General features: G+C 45.2%; 1 protein-coding gene and 1 pseudogene across 1 annotated transcript; both read right to left on the bottom strand.

Annotated features, from left to right (window-relative positions):
- The window catches only part of LOC129162424 (uncharacterized), a 297,886-nt pseudogene that overhangs the window by 39,893 nt on the left and 237,137 nt on the right, over positions 1–20,856 (bottom strand).
- LOC139066229 (zinc finger protein 345-like) lies at positions 1,159–11,214 on the bottom strand. The gene has a single exon (XM_070548561.1). It carries the CDS (start codon positions 9,559–9,561, stop codon positions 7,930–7,932), a length of 1,632 nt encoding a protein of 543 aa, XP_070404662.1. The 5' UTR covers positions 9,562–11,214; the 3' UTR covers positions 1,159–7,929.

Genomic DNA, 20,856 nt, shown 5'->3' on the forward strand with positions numbered 1-20,856 from the left:
ACGATTAATTTAGAAAAAAAATAACGCGTTAAAAAAATTAACGCATTTAATCGCAGCTTGCATTTCAAGCACGGCGGAACCTTTGTCATTGCACGATTTCCTCGTAGACTGAATATCACTGACGCACACCACAATGCACAGTGCTAATGGCTACTAAAACCGAATAAAACAGAAAGAAGTTGCCTTGCTTGGACTGATGCAGGATTTAGGAAACACGTCCACCTCTTTTCTTAACTTGGAAAAAAAAACTTCCAGACAACAACGGAGTCCGTGTCGCGGACATTTTTCAGAGATCGTCTCTGCTGCGGCTGCCCGGTGGCAACGGGAACTTTACAAAAGTTGCGGTAAGCTATATTTTTAACATTTACGTAACATCTGTGCAGCGCTGAAAGCTCCAGACAGAATAATTCTGTGCCCTAACAGTAGTTTATGAAAGTAGTCAGACAAACGAGAGGCACCTGGCTGCCGCTGGGAGAACGCTCCGTGTTCTCACTACTCTGTAAACAATCACAAACAACATGTCTTAAAGTTGAAAACAGAAGTTTCAGTTAAAACAGAAACACTCTGAAACTTTTCTGATGATTTTCTAAACAATTCTGTCGGGGAATTATATGTTTTTGAGACGAGTCGCTGTCTAAACATCATCGCATGCATTACTATCATTAAGCAGCGAGCAGGGGCGTGTCCAGGGAGTGGCCTGGGGTAGCACATGCCACCCTTGGAATCTGATTGGCCACCCCAGGTGCCACCACACTAAATTACCTTTAAATAGGCTTTTCATTGTCCACAAAAGGCTTGGGGATAAAACAAAAAAAGCATAACCATTGGTGCCACCCAAGCACAAAGTTGTGCCTCACCTGGGCCACCCCATTTTAAAAGATCTGGACACGCCACTGGCAGCGAGGTGTGTTGAAGCTGTCATCAGCTAAGGGGTGGATGCTCAAGTGCATCAGGGGCAGCGAGGAACGAGGAAGTTGTGATCAGGCTGGAGGTCACACCAGATTCGCTGCTGCAGGCGCGAATTTGCGGGTCTGCAGCATCCCCTTCTTAGGGTTTTGTTTCATAGCACACAGTGACATTTGAATAACTGAAATGCATTTTTTATTAAAAGCTTTAGTTTACAGTAATAACCATGTCTAATGTTTGATTCTCTCTCATAATTTTAATTAAAATTTTACTTTGAGAGCACATTTTCCTGAACGATTAAAATGCTATTGAGATAAATTAATTACAAAGCCTGTAATTAATTAGATTAAATTTTTTAATCAAGTCCCAGTCCTAAAAATAACCCATCAATGACTCATTTAACAAGACTCATTTGATAAGAAATTTCTAAAGTTATGAAAAGGTCCGAACACCTTTTTAAAGCAGCAATTCAAATCATTATGTCCATCAATCCCAACTGGGTAAGAAGTCTGCTTATGGCAGGTAAACCAAGAAAAACAAAATCACTAGTAAGGATGTCCTTTATTGTTTAAAGATAAGGTGACTTAGGGTCAAAACAAAACATGTAAACAACAGTCACAGAAAAGAAAAGGTTAACATATATCAAACCAGGACTGAATAAACTCAAACAACATGGACTAGTCATAATAAAAAACCATTAGATAAGAAAAAACTGTCTCAGCAACAGAAGAGAACAGAGTTTTAACCATGAACCCTGAATAGGGTAGGAAATCTATTTTCTAACAGGCTGGATCCACTGCGTTTGCTTCAGGGTGAACGAAGGCCAAAATAACAAACAAAAATCTAGCTCTCACAACCCCTAAAACATGATATAATAAAAACCTGAATGCATGTATCTAACCCTAGCTGACTGACCTATTCAAAACAAGCAAAAGGTTAAAAAAAATGGCAGTTCACCCTTACTGTAGCAGTACTAAACAAAACTTCACTAATGGTGTCGCGTGCCCGTCCCATTTACCGGTTCCTTTAAAACCCAGTTCCGTTAGAACTTATGAGACGGTGCATCCATCAGGGTTCGGGGGTGTATCGACGAGTATAATCGTACTAGACCCGGGTTTGGACTACCTAATTAGAATCTTGCCTTTTATTTTAAAGGTGAAATGACTTGCACGAATAGCCAGCCCCAGAGTGCTACACTTCTTTTAAACTCGTTACCTTTTGGTTAAGATACTAGAGAGAAGTCTGGAGGCAAGCCAAGCCTCTCAGCAATTGTTTGGGCTACCCGGAATTAATTGCGCCTCTAACAGCTTATGTGGGAGGTTGGTAACTATAAAATGATTTATGCTAGTTGATCAGGCTATCATAAGTTTATCAATTTATTTATTAATCCAACCTTCCAGCTGATTAGAGACTTTTTCAACCTGCAATCAGAGCCAAAATAACCTCGAATATTTTGCTTTTATCGCCCTTAAGACAACTCGTTACCCGCAAGGAGGGAGAAGTTAAAACTTCCCTTATCTTAAGGTTTCTTTATATTATTCTGTTATAAACTGTAAAGTAAGTCCTGATAATTCAGAGACCGACCTTCGACATGCTTACCTCTGTGCAATTTATGGCCAGGGCCCCAAACGTGAAGCTTTGGAGAAAACCTGAAAGAATCAGGATTATGTTTCTTTTTCAAAAAAGGTTTATTACAAAATCAAAATACAAAAATGAGTAAAGTAAAAAACAACTACTATCCCCCACGGAGGAATTAGTTCAAAATGATTAAATAAGAGTCAGTTTACACCAGCTCTTGTCTTCTCAGAATCTCCCCAAGAACGAAGCCTGAAGCACTCCCTGAAGAAGAACCCTGCTCGATCTGAGCTGCATCCTTTTATATCATTTCTGAGACTGCTCTAAACAATGCAAGAGTCACAAGTCATTCTCTCCTGACAGTTTAGGTCAAGGGGTCATCTACCAGATACACTTTTTTAGCTCTACATAAGACATTTAGTATCATTTCACTACATGCAGTATTCACATGAGGGCACAAAAGTTACATTCTGCACTCCTGGAATGAGAGCACAGGTCATAAATCTTCATATTGGTAGCAAATTGTAGATCTTCTTCCAGCATTCCTGAGAGCTCCTGGGTCCAGCTGGACCTCTCCTCACTCCATGCCATTCCTTCTTTTCCCGCCAGAGGTGGAGTTAGGGGCGGGCCCAGTGGTGTGTCCATGGGTGGATCTAGAGAAGACAGCTTGTCTTTTGACCCTTTGCCTATTTCTGTCCTCACCAGCAAGTCCTGAACTCTTGTCCTCTTGACCCTTGTGTGACCCTTGTCTCTGACCACTGTTTCTAAGCCTTGACTGGTTGCTCGGGCTTGCAACAATGGTTGTACTGCGTTGTGTAGAATTCCAGCACCAAGACCAAAGAAAATGATAAAATAGAATGTGGTGAGAAGAACTCACCGTAAAATTTAAAAATAAGCCTCACAAAATCAGCTCATTACTCCAAAGAAATTGACAAAGATCAAAATTAAACCACTTCTTTCAAAATTAACCTAATTAGTCAAAACAGTAAAAGAAAACCGCTAAAAGAGTTCGTAATATTTGGCTTGGGTGTTTAGACTGCCAATGTAAACATTTGGTTTACATTCCAGAAAGGGACTGATATTGTTAAACTAAGACCATCGGAACCAAAACGTTTGACAAGTTAAATTAAATGATTCATTCCCCCTGATGACACATGACCTGGGCCATGTGCCACCAGAGCGGCAGCTTTAAAAAGAACAGGTTTACCAAGTGAATCACATCCATCATCCATCTGAGACCCACTTCTCTGACTGTTCTCCAGGTTTGAACGGGTGCATCCTTTCAGCCGGCGGAGCGGAAGGAGCAGCTGCAGCTGAACCTGCCACTTCACCAGCTCCCCGATACGACGGGGGAGTTGGCCCAAGGGATAAATCATCGCATAGTTTTCTGAAGACGGATACATCCTTCCCTGCTTCGCCTTCGTTATCTTTTTGTTTCCCCTTCTCTCTGTCTTTTCTGTTCTGACTGCCCACCCGTCTTATCTGCCTCATCTCGCTGTTTCTCCCTTCCTCTGTCTTTTGATTTAGTATTCCCCATCGTATCTAAGATGTTTTGTTTACTGGTTTAGTAAAACACGCTGGAAGAACTCCGATTAGTTCTAGTATGAAAATTATTAGAAAGACAATCAGACTGCTTATGAGGGCGTATAGTAAAATAATTCTTTCAGATAACATTTGGCAGCCACCGAAACGAATTAACGCTTCCCTCTTTCTTTCTCACACACACACAGCGAAACAGCAGCCGAACCGGTCACACAGCAAAACCACTCTCAAAGGAACACACACACAGCGAACCGGCAGCCGAACCTGTCACACGTAACACTCTCAAAGTCCCCGATACATGCACATCCCCACACACACACAAATCCACCCCCTCACAGAAAGGAAACTTTCCCTGGTTCTTGGTATAACAGAGAAAAGCTCCGTCTGGACTTCACTAGGGAGCTTTCGTGATAACAGAACTGCAGACTTACAAGGTCGAACCTCCCTGCCGGAGGCACAGAATAATAACAAAATATGAACATGGAATAAACCTTCGTTTCAATTAAAAAACACCAGATGGTACCCAGACAAAATCATTTTACATGCATCTAATACTGTTTTTATCCAACAGTCAGTATCAGACTATCAGTCTTGTCACTGATATGTAACTTAATATTACAAAAACCTATAAAAAATTGATTAAAACTAATAAAAACTAAACTGAAACTAAAAAGTAGATGAAACTAAAACTAAACAGAACAAAAACAAACCTTGAAAATAAAGACTAATGAAAAATGCTTAACAATTAAAATATTGGCCAACCACAGTTTATGTATATTAACATGTAAAATTTCCAGCTAAATTAGAATAAACGACTAAAAATATCAATGAAAAAAGATTAATTTGTTAACAGACTACATAGAATTTTATTCAATAAAAGAAAAAAATATCAGAGTGCCTTTAACAGAGCGTTGGAATTAGCTTATGTGTTCAATGAGTGGGTGACATTTTTTTTCAGTGCGGTGGTCTCTGGTAGGATTGAATACCTCGTAAATGGTTCTCAGGGGGAACAATTATACTGTTGCACCATTTCTCAGACCTAAAATTTTCTCACATCACAGCTGAGCTTTAGGCTCTGTCCACACGTAGCCGGGGATCTGCCAAAACGTAGATATTTTTCTACGTTTTGGCCTATCATCCACACGAAAACAGAGTTTTTTTCACATGAAAACGGATCTTTTTAAAAACTCCGGCCAAAGTGAAGATCTGCGTTTTCTCCGTTTTGGGTGTCTGCGTGTGGACAGACAAAATCGTAGTTTTAAGGTCCGCAACGTCAGTTTCCGCGACAAAAAATGCTGACATCACGTGTGCTACCAGTGTTTACACTAGCCGGCATCTTGGAAGCCCACCGAGCTGCGCTCACTTTATCAATTGTCCAAGCGCTTTTTGCTTGTTTGTTTTTGCAAGCGGAATTACTGCTCCTTGCGGAAGACCACAGACGAAGGACGAGGTTAAGAACGGGGGAAGTACTGCCGCCTACAGGTCTGGCATGTCCTTAACATCGTATTTATCCGGGTACGTGTGGACAGTGTTTTTTTTTTTAAACGAGGTGGTGTGGATACAAGTTTTTGGAGGGGTGGATATTCGTTTTTAAAAAAAAACCCGGCTACGTGTGGACTAGGCCTTAGACGGCGGGTTTTGGAGTCTTATTTCGTGATATGTGGACATCTCGCCCCAGATTGGATAACAGCAATGCAACTCTACCACTGACTTGCAACATGGATATTTTATCTCTCAAAATACACGAGCCTGGAGGACCTTCTGCTGTGAGGTGTAGTTGCTAATGCTGACAGTTAGCTTAAACTAGCCGAGACGTCCACTGCTGATTACCGGACGTTAAAACAACAAGTCTTCCCTGTCGTGAATCAAGATCGTCGAGTCCATAAATGCCAATTCACAGTGTGACATAGATCTGTGAGGATTTGCAAATACATGAGTTTCATCTATTTTCTATCAGAAGTTAATGCAGGAGAAAGGTGTAGGAGACTATTTTCATGTTCAGCCTGCATGAAAAACTCAGAGTGGTGAATTATAATTACAAAAAGGTAAAGAAAATATCTGGCTAAATTTCATACAGACCAAACTTGGAAAATACTTTTCACTTGTTTTGAGTTCTCATGTGATAACTCAAGTTACTACGGACAGTAAAACATTTACCACAAGTGTTAATTGGATATGGCTTCTCACCTAGCAATGGGTACCGAATTCGGTGCTTTTTAAGGTACCGACTGAATTCCATAGTACCGACTGAACACCGATTCACTAGCCTGGCAAGCCAGACTAAATAAATGTATTATTTAGTCTGGCCACGCTCCATTGACGGCTTTCGGTTGTGGGGCGGGTTCTACCGTTGTCTTTCAAATGATCTCCGCATTCCACTGGACAATGAATGTGACATACTCTTGTTTCACTCTGTTGCATCATCCCACCCACCAGGCATATAGAGTGCCCTGATTGGCCCACAAAGCGGATAAAGCTCTGTGATTTGTTCACTAAGCAGATAGAGCACTATGATTGGCCCACCATTATGGACCAATCACAGCTCTTTAAGTGGGCGACGGTGGCACAGGAGTTAAGTGCTTGCCCCGTAATCGGAAGGTTGCAGGTTCGAGCCCCGCTCAGTCTGTCGCTGTCGTTGTGTCCTTGGGCAAGACACTTAACCCACGTTGCCTGCTGGTGGTGGTCGGAGGGACCGGTGGCGCCAGTGCTCGGCAGCCTCGCCTCTGTCAGTGCGCCCCAGGGCAGCTGTGGCTACATTGTAGCTCATCCCCACCAGTGTGTGAATGTGTGTGTGAATGGGTGAATGACTGATTGTGTTGTAAAGTGCCTTGGGGGGTTTCAAGAACTCTAGAAGGCGCTATATCAAATACAGGCCATTTACCATGTGTTTGAAACCCCTCTAGAGAGCTGTGATTGGCTAGCCAGAGTCCTGGTAGGAGCTGCTGAGGTTCCAATGGAGCATGCCTAGACCATTCTTTGCAAAGCAAGAATTTGGTCTAGTTCACTAGGCTACCGATTCACATCATTTGAAACGGTGCCTCCTTTCGGTACCCGTCCTTCATAATGAGAACTTGCCTAGACAGCCGTGCATGCGCAAGAGCGTTATGTCGTCGCTCGCTGCGAGCCAGTTGTAAACAGAACAGCATGGTAGAAAGAATGCACGCTAAAGCTTGGGTCCACTTCACTAAATGTGATGGGTAACTGGGTGATGATGAAACCAGCGACAACGATCTAAGTGAGACATCCTCATCTTAATCTGCTCCTGTAGGTAAATAAAATGTTTAAGATAACGTTAACTTGATATGTTAGCTTCCGTTCAACTAATGGTGGGTTCGCTTTCTCCTCAGAACTCCAATTTTCCGACTAAAAGGACATGAACACGCTCTAATGTTTGGCTTCACTTTACTAAATGTGACGGGTTATTGGGTGGAGATGAAACCAGCAACAATGATCCAAGTGTGAGGCATCATTGTTTAAATCTGCTCCAGCAGCTAAAAAAACTGTTTAAGATAACGTTAGCTTGATATGTTAGCTTCCATTGCCACCATTGTTATCAGCTAATGGTGCGCTCGCTTTCTCCTGGAAATTCTAACTTCCCAGTAGGAAAAATCAAATGAAAAAGGACGGCAAAAGGAATGAAGATACACAGTAAATTTAGTTCACAGTAAAGATGTTTAATTCAGTTTAATTATCAGCTTATAAAACTAAAAGGTCGATGTTAAAATACAAACTGTTGAATGTTATTTATCGTGATATTTATCAAATATGGTTATATATTGAGAAAATATATATATTTAATTATAAAAGAATTAAAATATTAAACACTCAAAAGTATCTAAAATTGGTACAGTTAAGTACCGGTATCGATTCCTAGGTACCGGAATTAGTACCGAATCGATTCAAATGTCAAAGGTACCCATCCCTATTCTCACCTGTGTGAGTTCTCATGTGATAAGTCAAGCCACTACTGGCAGTAAAACATTTACCACAAGTTTTACATGGATATGGCTTCTCACCTGTGTGAGTTCTCATGTGTTTAGTCAAGATATTACTGGCAGTAAAACATTTACCACAAGTTTTACATGGATATGGCTTCTCACCTGTGTGAGTTCTCAAGTGTTTAGTCAAGTCACTACTGACAGTAAAACATTTACCACAGGTGTTACATGGATATGGCTTCTCACCTGTGTGAGTTCTCATGTGTTTAGTCAAGTCACCACTGGCAGTAAAACATTTACCACAAGTGTTACATGGATATGGCTTCTCACCTGTGTGAGTTCTAATGTGTGTAGTCAAGTTACTACTGGCAGTAAAAGATTTACCACAAGTGTTACATGGATATGGCTTCTCACCTGTGTGAACTCTCATGTGTTTAGTTAAGGTACTACTGGCAGTAAAACATTTACCACAAGTGTTACATGGATATGGCTTCTCACCTGTGTGAGTTCTCATGTGTTTAGTCAAGACACTACTGTTAGTAAAACATTTACCACAAGTGTTACATGGATATGGCTTCTCACCTGTGTGAGTTCTCATGTGATAAGTCAAGTTACTACTGGCAGTAAAACATTTACCACATGTTTTACATGGATATGGCTTCTCACCTGTGTGAGTTCTCATGTGTTTAGTCAAGACACTACTGGCAGTAAAACATTTACCACAAGTTTTACATGGATATGGCTTCTCACCTGTGTGAGTTCTCATGTGTTTAGTCAAGATATTACTGGCAGTAAAACATTTACCACAAGTTTTACATGGATGTGGCTTCTCACCTGTGTGAGTTCTCATGTGTGTAGTCAAGTTACTACTGACAGTAAAACATTTACCACAAGTGTTACATGGATATGGCTTCTCACCTGTGTGAGTTCTCATGTGTTTAGTCAAGACACTACTGTTAGTAAAACATTTACCACAAGTGTTACAGGGATATGGCTTCTCACCTGTGTGAGTTCTCATGTGTTTAGTCAAGACACTACTGGCAGTAAAACATTTACCACAGGTGTTACATGGATATGGCTTCTCACCTGTGTGAGTTCTCATGTGTGTAGTCAAGTCACTACTGGCAGTAAAACATTTACCACAAGCGTTACATGGATATGGCTTCTCACCTGTGTGAATTCTCATGTGACGACATAAACAAGACTTGTGACTGAAAGATTTTCCACAGAGCTTACAATAAAATGGCCTCTCACCTATGTGAGCCCTCTTGTGCTTTTTCAGTGTCTGAACAACTACATTGTCTCTGTGATCTTCGCTTTGCAAACGTCTTTTATTACGTGTCAGTTCTTCATTGCTGTTTGATTCTGAGTTTTCTTTCTTGCATCCACCCTGATCTTGGTTCTCTGCTTCTGTAGAATTCTGACTCAAGGGTTGCTTCCTGTTGGGTTCTGGATCATGGCAGTCTGTTTCGTTAGAAGGATAAGTCCCTACGAAGGTTACATGTTTTTGCTTGAAAAGGAACTGCCCTTCATGCTGATGGATATAGAGTTCTGGCTGGTCCTCTGTGATCAGTAGATCTTCTGGTTCCTCCTGGTCCATATTGGAGGTTGACACTTGGTCAGAGAGCTGCTGGTCAGTCAGAACCTCTTCTTTTTCCCAGATATGATGCTGTGGAAGTTCTGGACAGGTAAAAAGAAAAAGAAAAATGTTGAGTAATGTGGCAATTAAAATGTTCCAATGAAGGCAGGAAGTTCAAGGCTCTAGAATGGGATGATTCTGGTCACAAATGTGACTCAATTTCTCAATGGTGCACCTAAATATCTACACTCAGGTTGCACCAGACGAAGAGTTAGAGAGATGCTGGTCTGTCAGAACCTTCTACTGTGGAAGCTCTGGACAGGTTAAAGTAAAACTGGAAAATGTTGAGTGACGTAACAATTACAAAAAGAATATATATATATACCTCCTCCTTGAACCGCCACCTTATCGTGGTGGAGGAGTTTGAGTGCCCTAATGATCCTAGGAGCTATGTTGTCTGGGGCACTTTGTGCACAATCGTGAACATTTGAGAGAGGCACAAACTAAAATGAAAATTACTTTTGACAAGAACGCTAAACCACGCGAATTTCTCCCAGGAGACAAAGTGCTAATGTTAACTCCTACAGCAGGGGATTCGTTAACGGCACGTTTACCGACTGAGGCGGGAACCTTGGCGGTCCAATCCCTGGACAAGTTAACTGGTTTTAGGGACATGGAACATCACCTCGCTGGCGGGGAAGGAGCAGGAGCTTGTGACAGAGGTTGAGCGGTAATGGCTGGATATAGTCGGACTCACCTCGACACATAGCATTGGCTCTGGAACCCAAGTCCTTGAGAGGGGGTGGACACTCTCCTTTGCTGGAGTTGCTCCGGGTGAGAGGCGGAGGGCTGGGATTGGCTTTTTGTTAGCCCCAGTGTTATGTTCCCCAGTAGTTTGTGTGAAGTTTATGGTTGTGTTTTACTTTTCATGTCACACAACATGGATCCTCTGAGCCTCTGGGGACAAGGACTCTTTGACTCTGCCAAGGACTGCGGAGTTCAGGACCAGCAGCCTTGTGTGAACTTTGCCCCAAATGACATCAACGGACAGCTCCGGAGCAGAAGCTGCAGCTGAAGCGGATTGGGACTGATGGTGGTTGCCACATGAGGAGGATAAAACGTCGTTGGAACCATTACACGAGGAGCAACTCCTACCCATGGGTTGACTCCACTCCACGCTCCCTTTTCTCTGTTAAATGGTTTAGTCTGCTAACATCTTGAGAAAGTGCTATCTTAAATGAGAGTAAATCTCTGCACTTTTCTGGTCCAAACTGTGGAGAGGATTTGTTTTAAACTTGGTGGTATTTTGGTTATTAGCTTTAGAATCTTAGTTGTTTTGTTGGTACCAGTTAAAGATAATTAGTGGGTAAAGAATTGCCAAATATTTTGTTTGTTTTGTGTGTAATAATTCCTGGTCCCAGCTGGGCTTTTGTTTTTGTTTGTAAATCCTTGTAATTATAATTGAACACAAAGAAAGATAAATTATTATTTTACAACCCGTTTCATTCCCTAATTTTTCCCAATGCTTACCCAGTTGAATGGGCTGGGTTATCTTAACTAGAGTCGAGACCGTAATACCCAGGACTCTCTGCCTGTGTGTTGGGGTTTACCCCGGGGGAAGAGAGGGTAGCTTCCCAGCGCCTTTGGGTCGGAGAACGGGTCCTGACTGTTGTTTGTGCTTATGGGCCAAATATCAGATCAGAGTACCCACCCTTTTTGGAGTCCCTGGGACGAGTACTAGATAGTACTCCATCAGCGGACTCCATTGTCCTGCTGGGGGACCATTTCAACGCTCAGCTTACCCTGGAGGGGTGTGATTGGGAGGAACGGCCCACCTGATCTGAACTCGAGTGGTCGTTTGTTATTGGACTTCTGCGCAAGCCGCAGTTTGGCCATAACGAACACCATGTTCGAACATAAGGATGCCCATCGGTACACTTGGTACCAGGGCAGCCTAGGTCGCAGGTCGATGATAAACATTGTAGTCGTATTCTCTGACCTGCGGCCATATGTTTTTGACACCTGAGTGAAGAGAGGAGCGGAGCTGTCAACTGATAACCACCTGGTGGTGAGTTGGATCAGATTGCAGGGGAAGATGCCGCGTAGACCTGGCAGACCCAAATGCATAGTGAGGGTCTGCTGGGAAAGCCTGGCAGAAGACAGGGTTCCCACTCTTTTCTTGAAATTATTTGCCAGGACTGTTCCTGGACAATTTCAAGACTTTTTCAGTGTACAAGTCAAGTTATCATAACTACGGTTTGCCGATATCCCAATGTATTTAGAAACAGATATGATATTGTACCTACCTACACCGTTATTTTGACAATATAGTTGTGGAAAGATTTTTGTCTTTCACAATCCCACCTACTTTCTTCTACTTACAATGCAACACAACTAAAGCAGAAGTTATGCTCTACTTTAGTTCATACCATAGGTGTGACATTGTGGCATCATCAAGTCATCTCCATGTCATGTTTTTGTTCTGCTCAACAACTGAACCAGGTTAATTCACTGTGCTGACTGAAATCATCGTTGTCTTCCTCCGCTTATCCAGGTCTGGGTCGCAGAGGCAGCATCCCAACTAGGGAGCTCCAGACCGTCCTCTCCCCGGCCACCTCCACCAGGACCCCAAGGCGTTCCCGGACCAGATTGGAGATGCAAAATCTCCAACGTGTCCTGGGTCGACCCGGGGGCCTCCTGCCGGCAGGTCATGCCCAACACACCTCCCCAGGGAGGCGTCCAGGAGTCATCCTGACCAGATGCCCAAACCAACTCAACTGACTCCTTTCGATCCGGAGGAGCAGCGGTTCTACTCAGAGTCCCTCCCAAATGTCCAAGCTCCTCACCCTATCTCTAAGGCCCGGCCACCCTATGGAGGAAACTCATTTCGGCCACTTGTATCCGCGATCTCGTTCTTTCATTCATTACCCAAAGCTCATGACCACAGGTGAGGATTGGGACGTAGATCGACCTGTAAATCGAGAGCCTGGCTTTCTGGCTCAGCTCCCTCTTCACCACTATAGATCGGCTCAACGTCCGCAGCACTGCAGTCGCCGAACCAATCCGCCTGTCGATCTCCCGATCACTCCTACCCTCACTTGTGAACAAGACCCTGAGATACTTAAACTCCTCCACTTGAGGTAGGACCTCTCTCCCGACCCGGAGTTGGCAAGCCACCCTTTTCCGGTCGAGAGCCATGGTCTCAGATTTGAAGGTGCTGATCCTCATCCCAGCCGCTTCACACTCGGCCGCGAACCTACCCAGCAAGAGCGGAAGGTCAGAGCTGGATGAAGCTAGGAGGACCACATCATCCACAAAAAGCAAAGACAAGATTCTCCTGCCATCAAACTCGACACACTCCACACCACGGCTGCGCCTAGAAATTCTGTCCATAAAGGTAATGAACAGAACCGGTGACAAAGGGCAGCCCTGGCGGAGTCCAACCCTCACTGGGAACAGGTCCGACTTACTAACAGCTATGCGGACCTAACTCACGCTGCTCTGGTAAAGGGACTGAATGGTCCTTAACAGAAAGCCACCCACCCCATACTCCTGGAGCGTCCCCCACAGAGAGCCCCTGGGGACACGGTCATAAGCCTTCTCCAAATCCACAAAACATGTGGATTGGTTGGGCAAACTCCCATGCCCCCCTCCATCACCCTTGCAAGGGTATAGAGCTGGTCCACAGTTCCACAGCCAGGACGAAAGCCACATTGCTCCTCCTCAATCTGAGATTCAACTATCGATGGAACCCTCCTCTCCAGTATTTTTCCAGGGAGGCTGAGGAGTGTGATCCCCCTATAGTTGGAACACACCCTCTGGTCACCCTTCTAAAAGATGGGGACCACCACCCCAGTCTGCCACTCCACAGGAACTGCCCCCGGTGACCACACAATGTTGCAGAGACGTGTCAACCACGACAGCCCTACAACATTCATAGCCTTGAGATACCCAGGACGAATCTCATCCACCCCTGGGGCTCTGCCGCTGTGTAGCTGTTTGACTACCTCAGCAACTTCTGCCCCCGAGATTGGACAGTCCATCCCCAGGTCTCCTGGCTCTGGTTCCTCCTCGGAATGCGCGTAGGTGGGACTGAGGATCTCCTCAAAGTATTCCTTCCACCGTCCGACGATAGCCCCAGTTGACGTCGGCAGCTCCCCATCCCCACTGTAAACAGTGTGAGTGAGTTGCTGCCTTCCTCTCCTGAGGCGCCGGACAGTTTGCCAGAACCTCTTTGAAGCCGATCGATAGTCTTTCTTCATGGCCTCACCAAACTCCTCCCAGGCCCGAGATTTTGCATTGGCAACTGCCACTGCTGCACCCCGCTTGGATATCCGGTACCTGTCTGCTGCCTCAGGAGACCCACAGACCAGCCACACCTTGTAGGCCTCCTTCTTCAGCCTGACAGCTCCCCAAACCTCTGGTGTCCACCAGCGGGTGCAGGGGTTGCCACCACGACTGGCACCGGCCACCTTGCGACCACGGCTAGCAACAGCCACCTCAACAATCGCAGAGTGGAACAAGGCCACAGTCAATGTCCCCCACTGCTCTCGGGACGCGGTCAAAGCTCTGCCGGAGGAGGAGTTGAAGACCGTCTTGACAGGCTCTTCTGCCAGGCGTTCCCAGCAGACCCTCACTATGCGTTTGGGTCTGCCAGGTCTACGCAGCATCTTCCCCTGCCATCTGATCCAACTAACCACCAGGTGGTGATCAGTTGACAGCTCTGCTCCTCTCTTCACTCGGGTGTCCAAAACATACGGCCGTAGGTCAGATGATAAGACTACAAAGTCTATCATGGACCTGCGACCTAGGCTACCCTGGTACCAAGTGTACTGATGGGCATCCTTATGTACCAAGTGTATTGATGGGCATCCTTATGTTCAAACATGGTGTTCGTTATGGCCAAACTGCAGCTTGCACAGAAGTCCAATAATGAAACACCTCTCGAGTTCAGATCAGGCGGGCCGTTCCTCCCAATCCCACCCCTCCAGGTCATGCTATCATTGCCCACGTGAGCATTGAAGTCCCCCAGCAGGACAATGGGGTCCCCTGATGGAGCACTATCTAGCACTCATCCCAGGGACTCCAAAAAGGGTGGGTACTCTGAACTCATTTTTACCCCATAAGTGCAAACTACAGTCAGGACCCATTCCCCGACCCGAAGGCACAGGGAAGCTACCCTCTCGTCCACCGGGGTAAACCCCAACACACAGGCAGAGAGTCTTGGGGCTAGCAAAAAGCTAGTTTTGAAAAGTTTTGAATCTGCACCGTCTTCCTGACATCACTCACTCCTGCCTATAAAGGACACAAAGACATATTTGAAAGATTGTTACTGTTTATATTGACTGTTTATTCAATAAATTAGGCCTGCTTTTCAAACCTTAGCTCTTTTATATCTTTCATAATCTATGTATTATACTTACTGTACACACCACATTACACTTTACTGCTTATTTCACATAGTTGGATGGTCAACTGCATTTTATTGTTCCAGTATTGGTCATTTTAGGTTAGTCCAGTCATCCAGAAACAAGATTCAGGGTAGATGACTAGGCTAATATCTCCCGCTAACACCACAGACATATAGGACCTGAAAAATATATTTTTTTCTACCTCAGAGATAAGTACTTGTAGTTGTTTGCTACCTTTTTAGTCTGGACTGTACGTAGCATTACTATGATAAATATATAGTTACCACTTAAAATCATTCTAGTTATTAATTTAGCCGTGTTGAATTCAATTTAATTACGTTAACAACTTTGTTCAAATGACCATGCCAGTCTTCAGTTCTCACTGCCTCCTGGCTGCGGTCTGTGTAGCTAGCTAAAAACAGTATGAAAAGCTGAGGCTCTGTCCTCTGAGCACATACTTAGTATTTTGATAGAATCGAATTCATGACATTTTTCTCATTCACATATTTTTGTTTCTGCTGTCGGACGATAGAACAAGTATGAATTACTGAGTGGAGCGCGGGTCCGGTAGACTACCTGCTATCCATTGCTATCCCGAAGCTCTCGTCATGTTCGCTCGTCTCAACACATGAGTGAAAAAAACAAAAGCTCTCCGCTGCTACTTTGTCACTCAACAGAGAGAAGGAGAAAAACTTCTCGATCTATAAACTGCGATAAAGCAATACTCCGTGAACCGAGTCGCTATTTTTGGCCCTTCTTTGGAGAAATAAATCTAGGGGTGAAAAATCTGTAAATCTAGCCAAAAAGACAGTTGGAAAAACAGAAGTGGAACTGGAACTGAAGGGGAATATGCAATCTGATTGGTTGGAAGCGTCATGTGGGGCACTGTGCCAGCTAGATGCAGAAATTAAATGAGAAGCGCTACAGCCCAATATTGCCCAAAATGTTTAATCCGTTTGTTTATCCACAAGGAGGGAAAATTATTTTCCAGGAAAACTCAAAAATTTCCAGGACATTTTGCAATTCCCCCCATTTTCCATGTGTTTTCCATGACTGGAAAATTGGACTATCATTTTCCAGGTTTTCCAGGACGCGTGGGAACCCTGCAAGAACCTGTCAAGATGGGTTTTCAACTCCCACCTCCAGCAGAGCTTTGACCGCGTCCCGAGAGCAGTGCGGGACATTGACTCCAAGTGGGCCTTGTTCCACTCTGCGATTGTTGAGGTGGCTGTTGCTAGCTGTGGTCACAATGTGACCGGTGCCATTCGTGGTGGCAACCCCCACACCCGCTGGTGGACACCAGAGTTTCGGGTAGCCATCAGGCTGAAGGAGGCCTACAGGGCGTGGCTGGTCTGTGGGTCTCCGGAGGCAGCAGACAGGTACCGGATAGTCAAGCAGGGTGCAGCAGTGGCAGTTGCCGAGGCAAAATCTCAGGCGTGGGAGGAGTTTTGTGAGGCCATGGAGAAAGACTATCGATCGGCTCCAAATAGGTTCTGGCAAACTGTCCGGCGCCACAGGAGAGGAAGGCAGCAACTTGCTCACACTGTTTACAGTGGGGATGGGGAGCTGCTGACGTCAACTGGGGCTATAGTCGGACAGTGGAAGGAATACTTTGAGGAGCTCCTCAATCCCACCTACGCACATTCCGAGGAGGAACCAGAGCTGGGAGACCTGGGGATGGACTGTCCAATCTCGAGGGCAGAAGTTGCTGAGGTAGTCAAACAACTACACAGCGGCGGAGCCCCGGGGGCAGATGAGATTCTTCCTGGGTCTCTCAAGGCTATGGATGTTGTAGGGCTGTTGTGGTTGACAGGTCTCTGCAACATTGCATGGTCATCGGGGGCAGTTCCTGTGGAGTGGCAGACCGGGGTGGTGGTCCCCATCTTTAAGAAGGGTGACCTGAGGGTGTGTTCCAAATATAGGGGGATCACACTCCTCAGCCTCCCTGGAAAGGTCTACTCCAAGGTACTGGAGAGGACGGTCCGATCGATAGTTGAATCTCAGATTGAGGAGGAGCAATGTGGCTCTCGTCCTGGCCGTGAAACTGTGGAACAGCTCTATACCCTTGCAAGGGTGATGGAGGGGGCATGGGAGTTTGCCCAACCAATCCACATGTGTTTTGTGGATTTGGAGAAGGCTTATGACCAGGGTCCGAAATTAATTTTTTTACTCACCGGCCAAGTTGGCCGGTAGATGATGAAAATCTACCGGCCAAGCATATTTTTTACCGGCCAAAATTCTAAATGATTTAGATCCACCTAAAGCAAAGTTTTTATGAACTCTTTCATTGAAATCTAGTCAGACTCCTTGTTTTCTCTGTCCATGAAGTCTGGCCTCCTGCTTCTGACACCATCTTTGAACCAAAGCATTACAGCCTCATTTGGGTCTTAGTCCTTGATCTCTGGAGAACACAGCTTCACCATGAGAATATCTGAAAGTGTGCTAGGGTTGTCACGGTAACCGGTGTAGCGGTAAACCCCGGTAAAAAAAAGTATACAATAAATAATAACAGTTTTGTTAAAAAAAAATATATATTATCTCGGTGGATTACCGTGACTGCCGTGTAGGCGCGGTGACCCTTACCAGCCACCGTATCATCTGGAAGTTGCCGGCGGCACATGCGCACTTTTTTGTTTACGACCAAAACTTTCTTTAAGCTAAAGCTGAAATAATGGCAGGAGGAGATGGCAGCACTTGAGACATTTATTATCCCTCAAAGAAGACAAAGTCGGAAGTATGGGCATTTTTTGGATATTTGAAGAATGCCGAGGGACAGTTGTCTGTGAAAGGCAGCAACGCTACGTGGCCATCATAATGTAGCCATTGTCTCACGACTCCGCCGTCTCCAGTTCGCCACTTTTCACAAAATCTTCTGGTTGCCACTGGTCCTGGTGGTTTTTCTTCCAGTTCGACAAGTTTTCTTTTGGAAGGCTGGCTGACTCCAGTTAAAAACCGCCACATTTCACCGCTAGTTTTAACACGAAGCCAACTGCTAACTTGTTAAACTGATTGAATGGGATAGGTGGAAATGACGTTGGATGCGGCGTTCACGTTTCGCGTACGTTTGTGTACGTTGCATGCAGGCGGGAGGAGTATCAGAAATCCGTGTTAGATGACTGATAAACATAACTAATTTGTTGCAAACATTTACTCGCCAGGTGGCAGGTAGAGCTCAAAAATTTACTCGCCAAATGGAGCAATTTACTCGCATTTGGTGAGTGTTAATTTCGGACCCTGCTTATGACCGTGTCCCCAGGGGCACCCTGTGGGGGACGCTCCAGGAGTATGGGGTGGGTGGCTTTCTGTTAAGGGCCATTCAGTCCCTTTACCAGAGGAGCGTGAGTTTGGTCCGCATAGCCGGTGTTACAGACGCTGTCTGTTTTGTGGCCACAAGATGGCCTCAGAGCTCCTACCTGTTCTCCTGGCTCTAGCTGAGCCAGGTGTCGCTAATCTCTCAATCAGGGAGCTTTCTATAAAAGGCAGCTCCCTCTGTCATTCAAGGAGGGAAGCTTAGAAGAGGCCTCGTGTTAGAGCGAGTGTTCCTCTTTTTCCCTCCTAGAAACCCAGACGTTAAAGTCTTCGTTGTGATTACCTGTGTGGTATTGAGTGAGTTCAGCTCACCCTTTTGGTGGAGCTTTTTGTGTTCATCTAATTCCTTTCATTTTCCCGGATTAGTACCGGCGTTTTTGTGTTTATTGATATTATTGTTATTTACCCAGTATTGGATGATCCTTGTGTTTAGTGTTATTGTTAATTCCCCAGTGTTGGACGTCCTTTTGGTTTTGTATCATTTTAGTCTTTGCCTGCATAAAGCAGTGATTTTTAGTTTAAAAACTCCTTTAAGAGAGTAAATCTTGGTTTGTCCGGTAATTCACATATCTTTCTTTACACCCTCAATAACATCATCTCCTAGACGAGCTGGGGGACGTAAAAGAGTGGGGGCTCGTTCGGGAATTTTGTCATCTTTGTACATTTATACCCGGTTTTACATCTATTTTTGTTTTCTGGACTAACCTTGTTTTCCTCTCTTGGAGGTGGAGCGGACGTCACCATGGCAACCTTTGACTTGCAGGCTTTTGTGGAGGCTCCCTCGCGCCGGCTGCTGGAGCGTTGCAGAAAAGCCGACCTCCGGGAAGTAGCTGCCCACTTCGATCTGGTTATCCTGAAATCGCTCACGAAAGACGCTCTACGGAAGTTCGTTGTGGACTATATGGAGGCCCAAGAGATCCTTCCGCCTCCTTCCGAGACCGACTCCTGCCCTTCATCGCCTCCGGTGACTCCAGAAAAAGAGGTCAAACCAGAAGAATCCTCTTCCGGCTCACCGTCACCAGATCAGAGTCCTCCGACTTCACCACTCAGTGGAGCTCGCCTGAAGCTCCGGCTCGCTCGCCTGCGCATTGAAGCAGATGAATGCGCTCTCGAACGGCGATTATGCCATGAGTTGGACTTAAAAAGACTGGACGCTGAAACCCAGCTTAAAATGCTCGAGATCGAGCTACGGAATAAGAAGCCCGTTCCTGATGCGGCTTGGACTTCCTCCCAGGAACCTGATGACTCGACTGCCTCCCATACAGGGGTTCGCCCAGATCCAGTGACACCCGCCCATTCGCCGTTGCGAACAACACCCTTTGATGTCAGTAAATGCATCACGCTGCTGCCCCAGTTCCAGGAGACGGAAGTGGACGGCTACTTCCTCGCATTTGAGCGGATCGCTGCGACGCTGCAGTGGCCTCGCGAGGTCTGGCCTCTCCTCTTGACTTGCAAGTTAACAGGTAAGGCCCTTCAGGTGGTATCCGCTCTGTCTCCAACAGATGGTGCTAATTACGACAAGGTAAAGTGAGCCGTACTCACGGCTTATGAACTTGTTCCTGAAGCCTACAGGCAACAGTTCAGATTTGAAAAACCACAGGTAAATCAGTCGTATGTTGAGTATGCTCACAAAGTCTGTGTTGTTTGAAAAATGGTCCTCTGCTTCTCATATTTCCTCATTGGCTGATCTGAAGGAGCTCATTCTAATAGAAGAGTTCAAACGACATCTTCCTGAAACGCTGGTCCATTATTTAAATGAGCAGAAGGTGATTTCCTTCTCTGAGGCTGCTCTCCTCGCCGATGAATTCTCCCTCACATACCGGGTCCGAGAGATTCGTACGGACGCAAACCGTGCAATCAGACCCCGTGTAAGAATATCTCCAAATTCTAATCCTGAAAAACCAGAGTGTTTTTACTGCCATAAATGTGGCCACGTCATCCGTGATTGTTATTCTTTGAAACTGAAAAACTGTAGTACCGGAAGTTCTCCAAATAAGGACAGAACTGATATAGCTTGTTGTGAGAAAACTAACGCTGAAAAGCCAAATCCCTGCTATAAGCCATTCCTTTCAGAGGGTTTTGTCTCTCTTCTGGGTTCTGAAGCCAACACCAAAGTTGTTATCTTGAGAGATACAGGAGCTTCCCTAACTTTAATAAAAAGAAGCTTGTTACCGTTTTCTGAAAATAGCCAAGCCGGCTACTCGGTGTTGCTACAAGGTATCGAGATGGGAGCTCTCTCGGCCGAAATGCACTACATTAAACTGTCCTACCCCTTAGTCTCGGGTGATTTTCTGGTTGGTGTGTTAGACGAACTCCCTACAAAGGGAGTTGAATTAATTTTAGGGAACGATGCTGCTGGAGGTTTGGTCGAACCTCTGCCTGAACTCATTTTAGAACCCGAAGTTCATGATAGTGGAGGCCCTCTGCCTGCTTGTGTGCTAACTAAAGCGCAAGCTAAAAAGGATTCGGAGATAACCCTCCGTGATTCTGTGTTGCATTCTTTCCTGTCAGATGAAAGCTCCGTTGCAGATGCTGCTACTGTTATGAAGCCCCCGGTTTCTGTGAACTTTCCTCTAAGCTATGATGCTTTGGTAGC

This window comes from Nothobranchius furzeri, chromosome 2 (genome assembly GCF_043380555.1).
Source record: "Nothobranchius furzeri strain GRZ-AD chromosome 2, NfurGRZ-RIMD1, whole genome shotgun sequence".
NCBI lineage: Eukaryota > Metazoa > Chordata > Actinopteri > Cyprinodontiformes > Nothobranchiidae > Nothobranchius > Nothobranchius furzeri.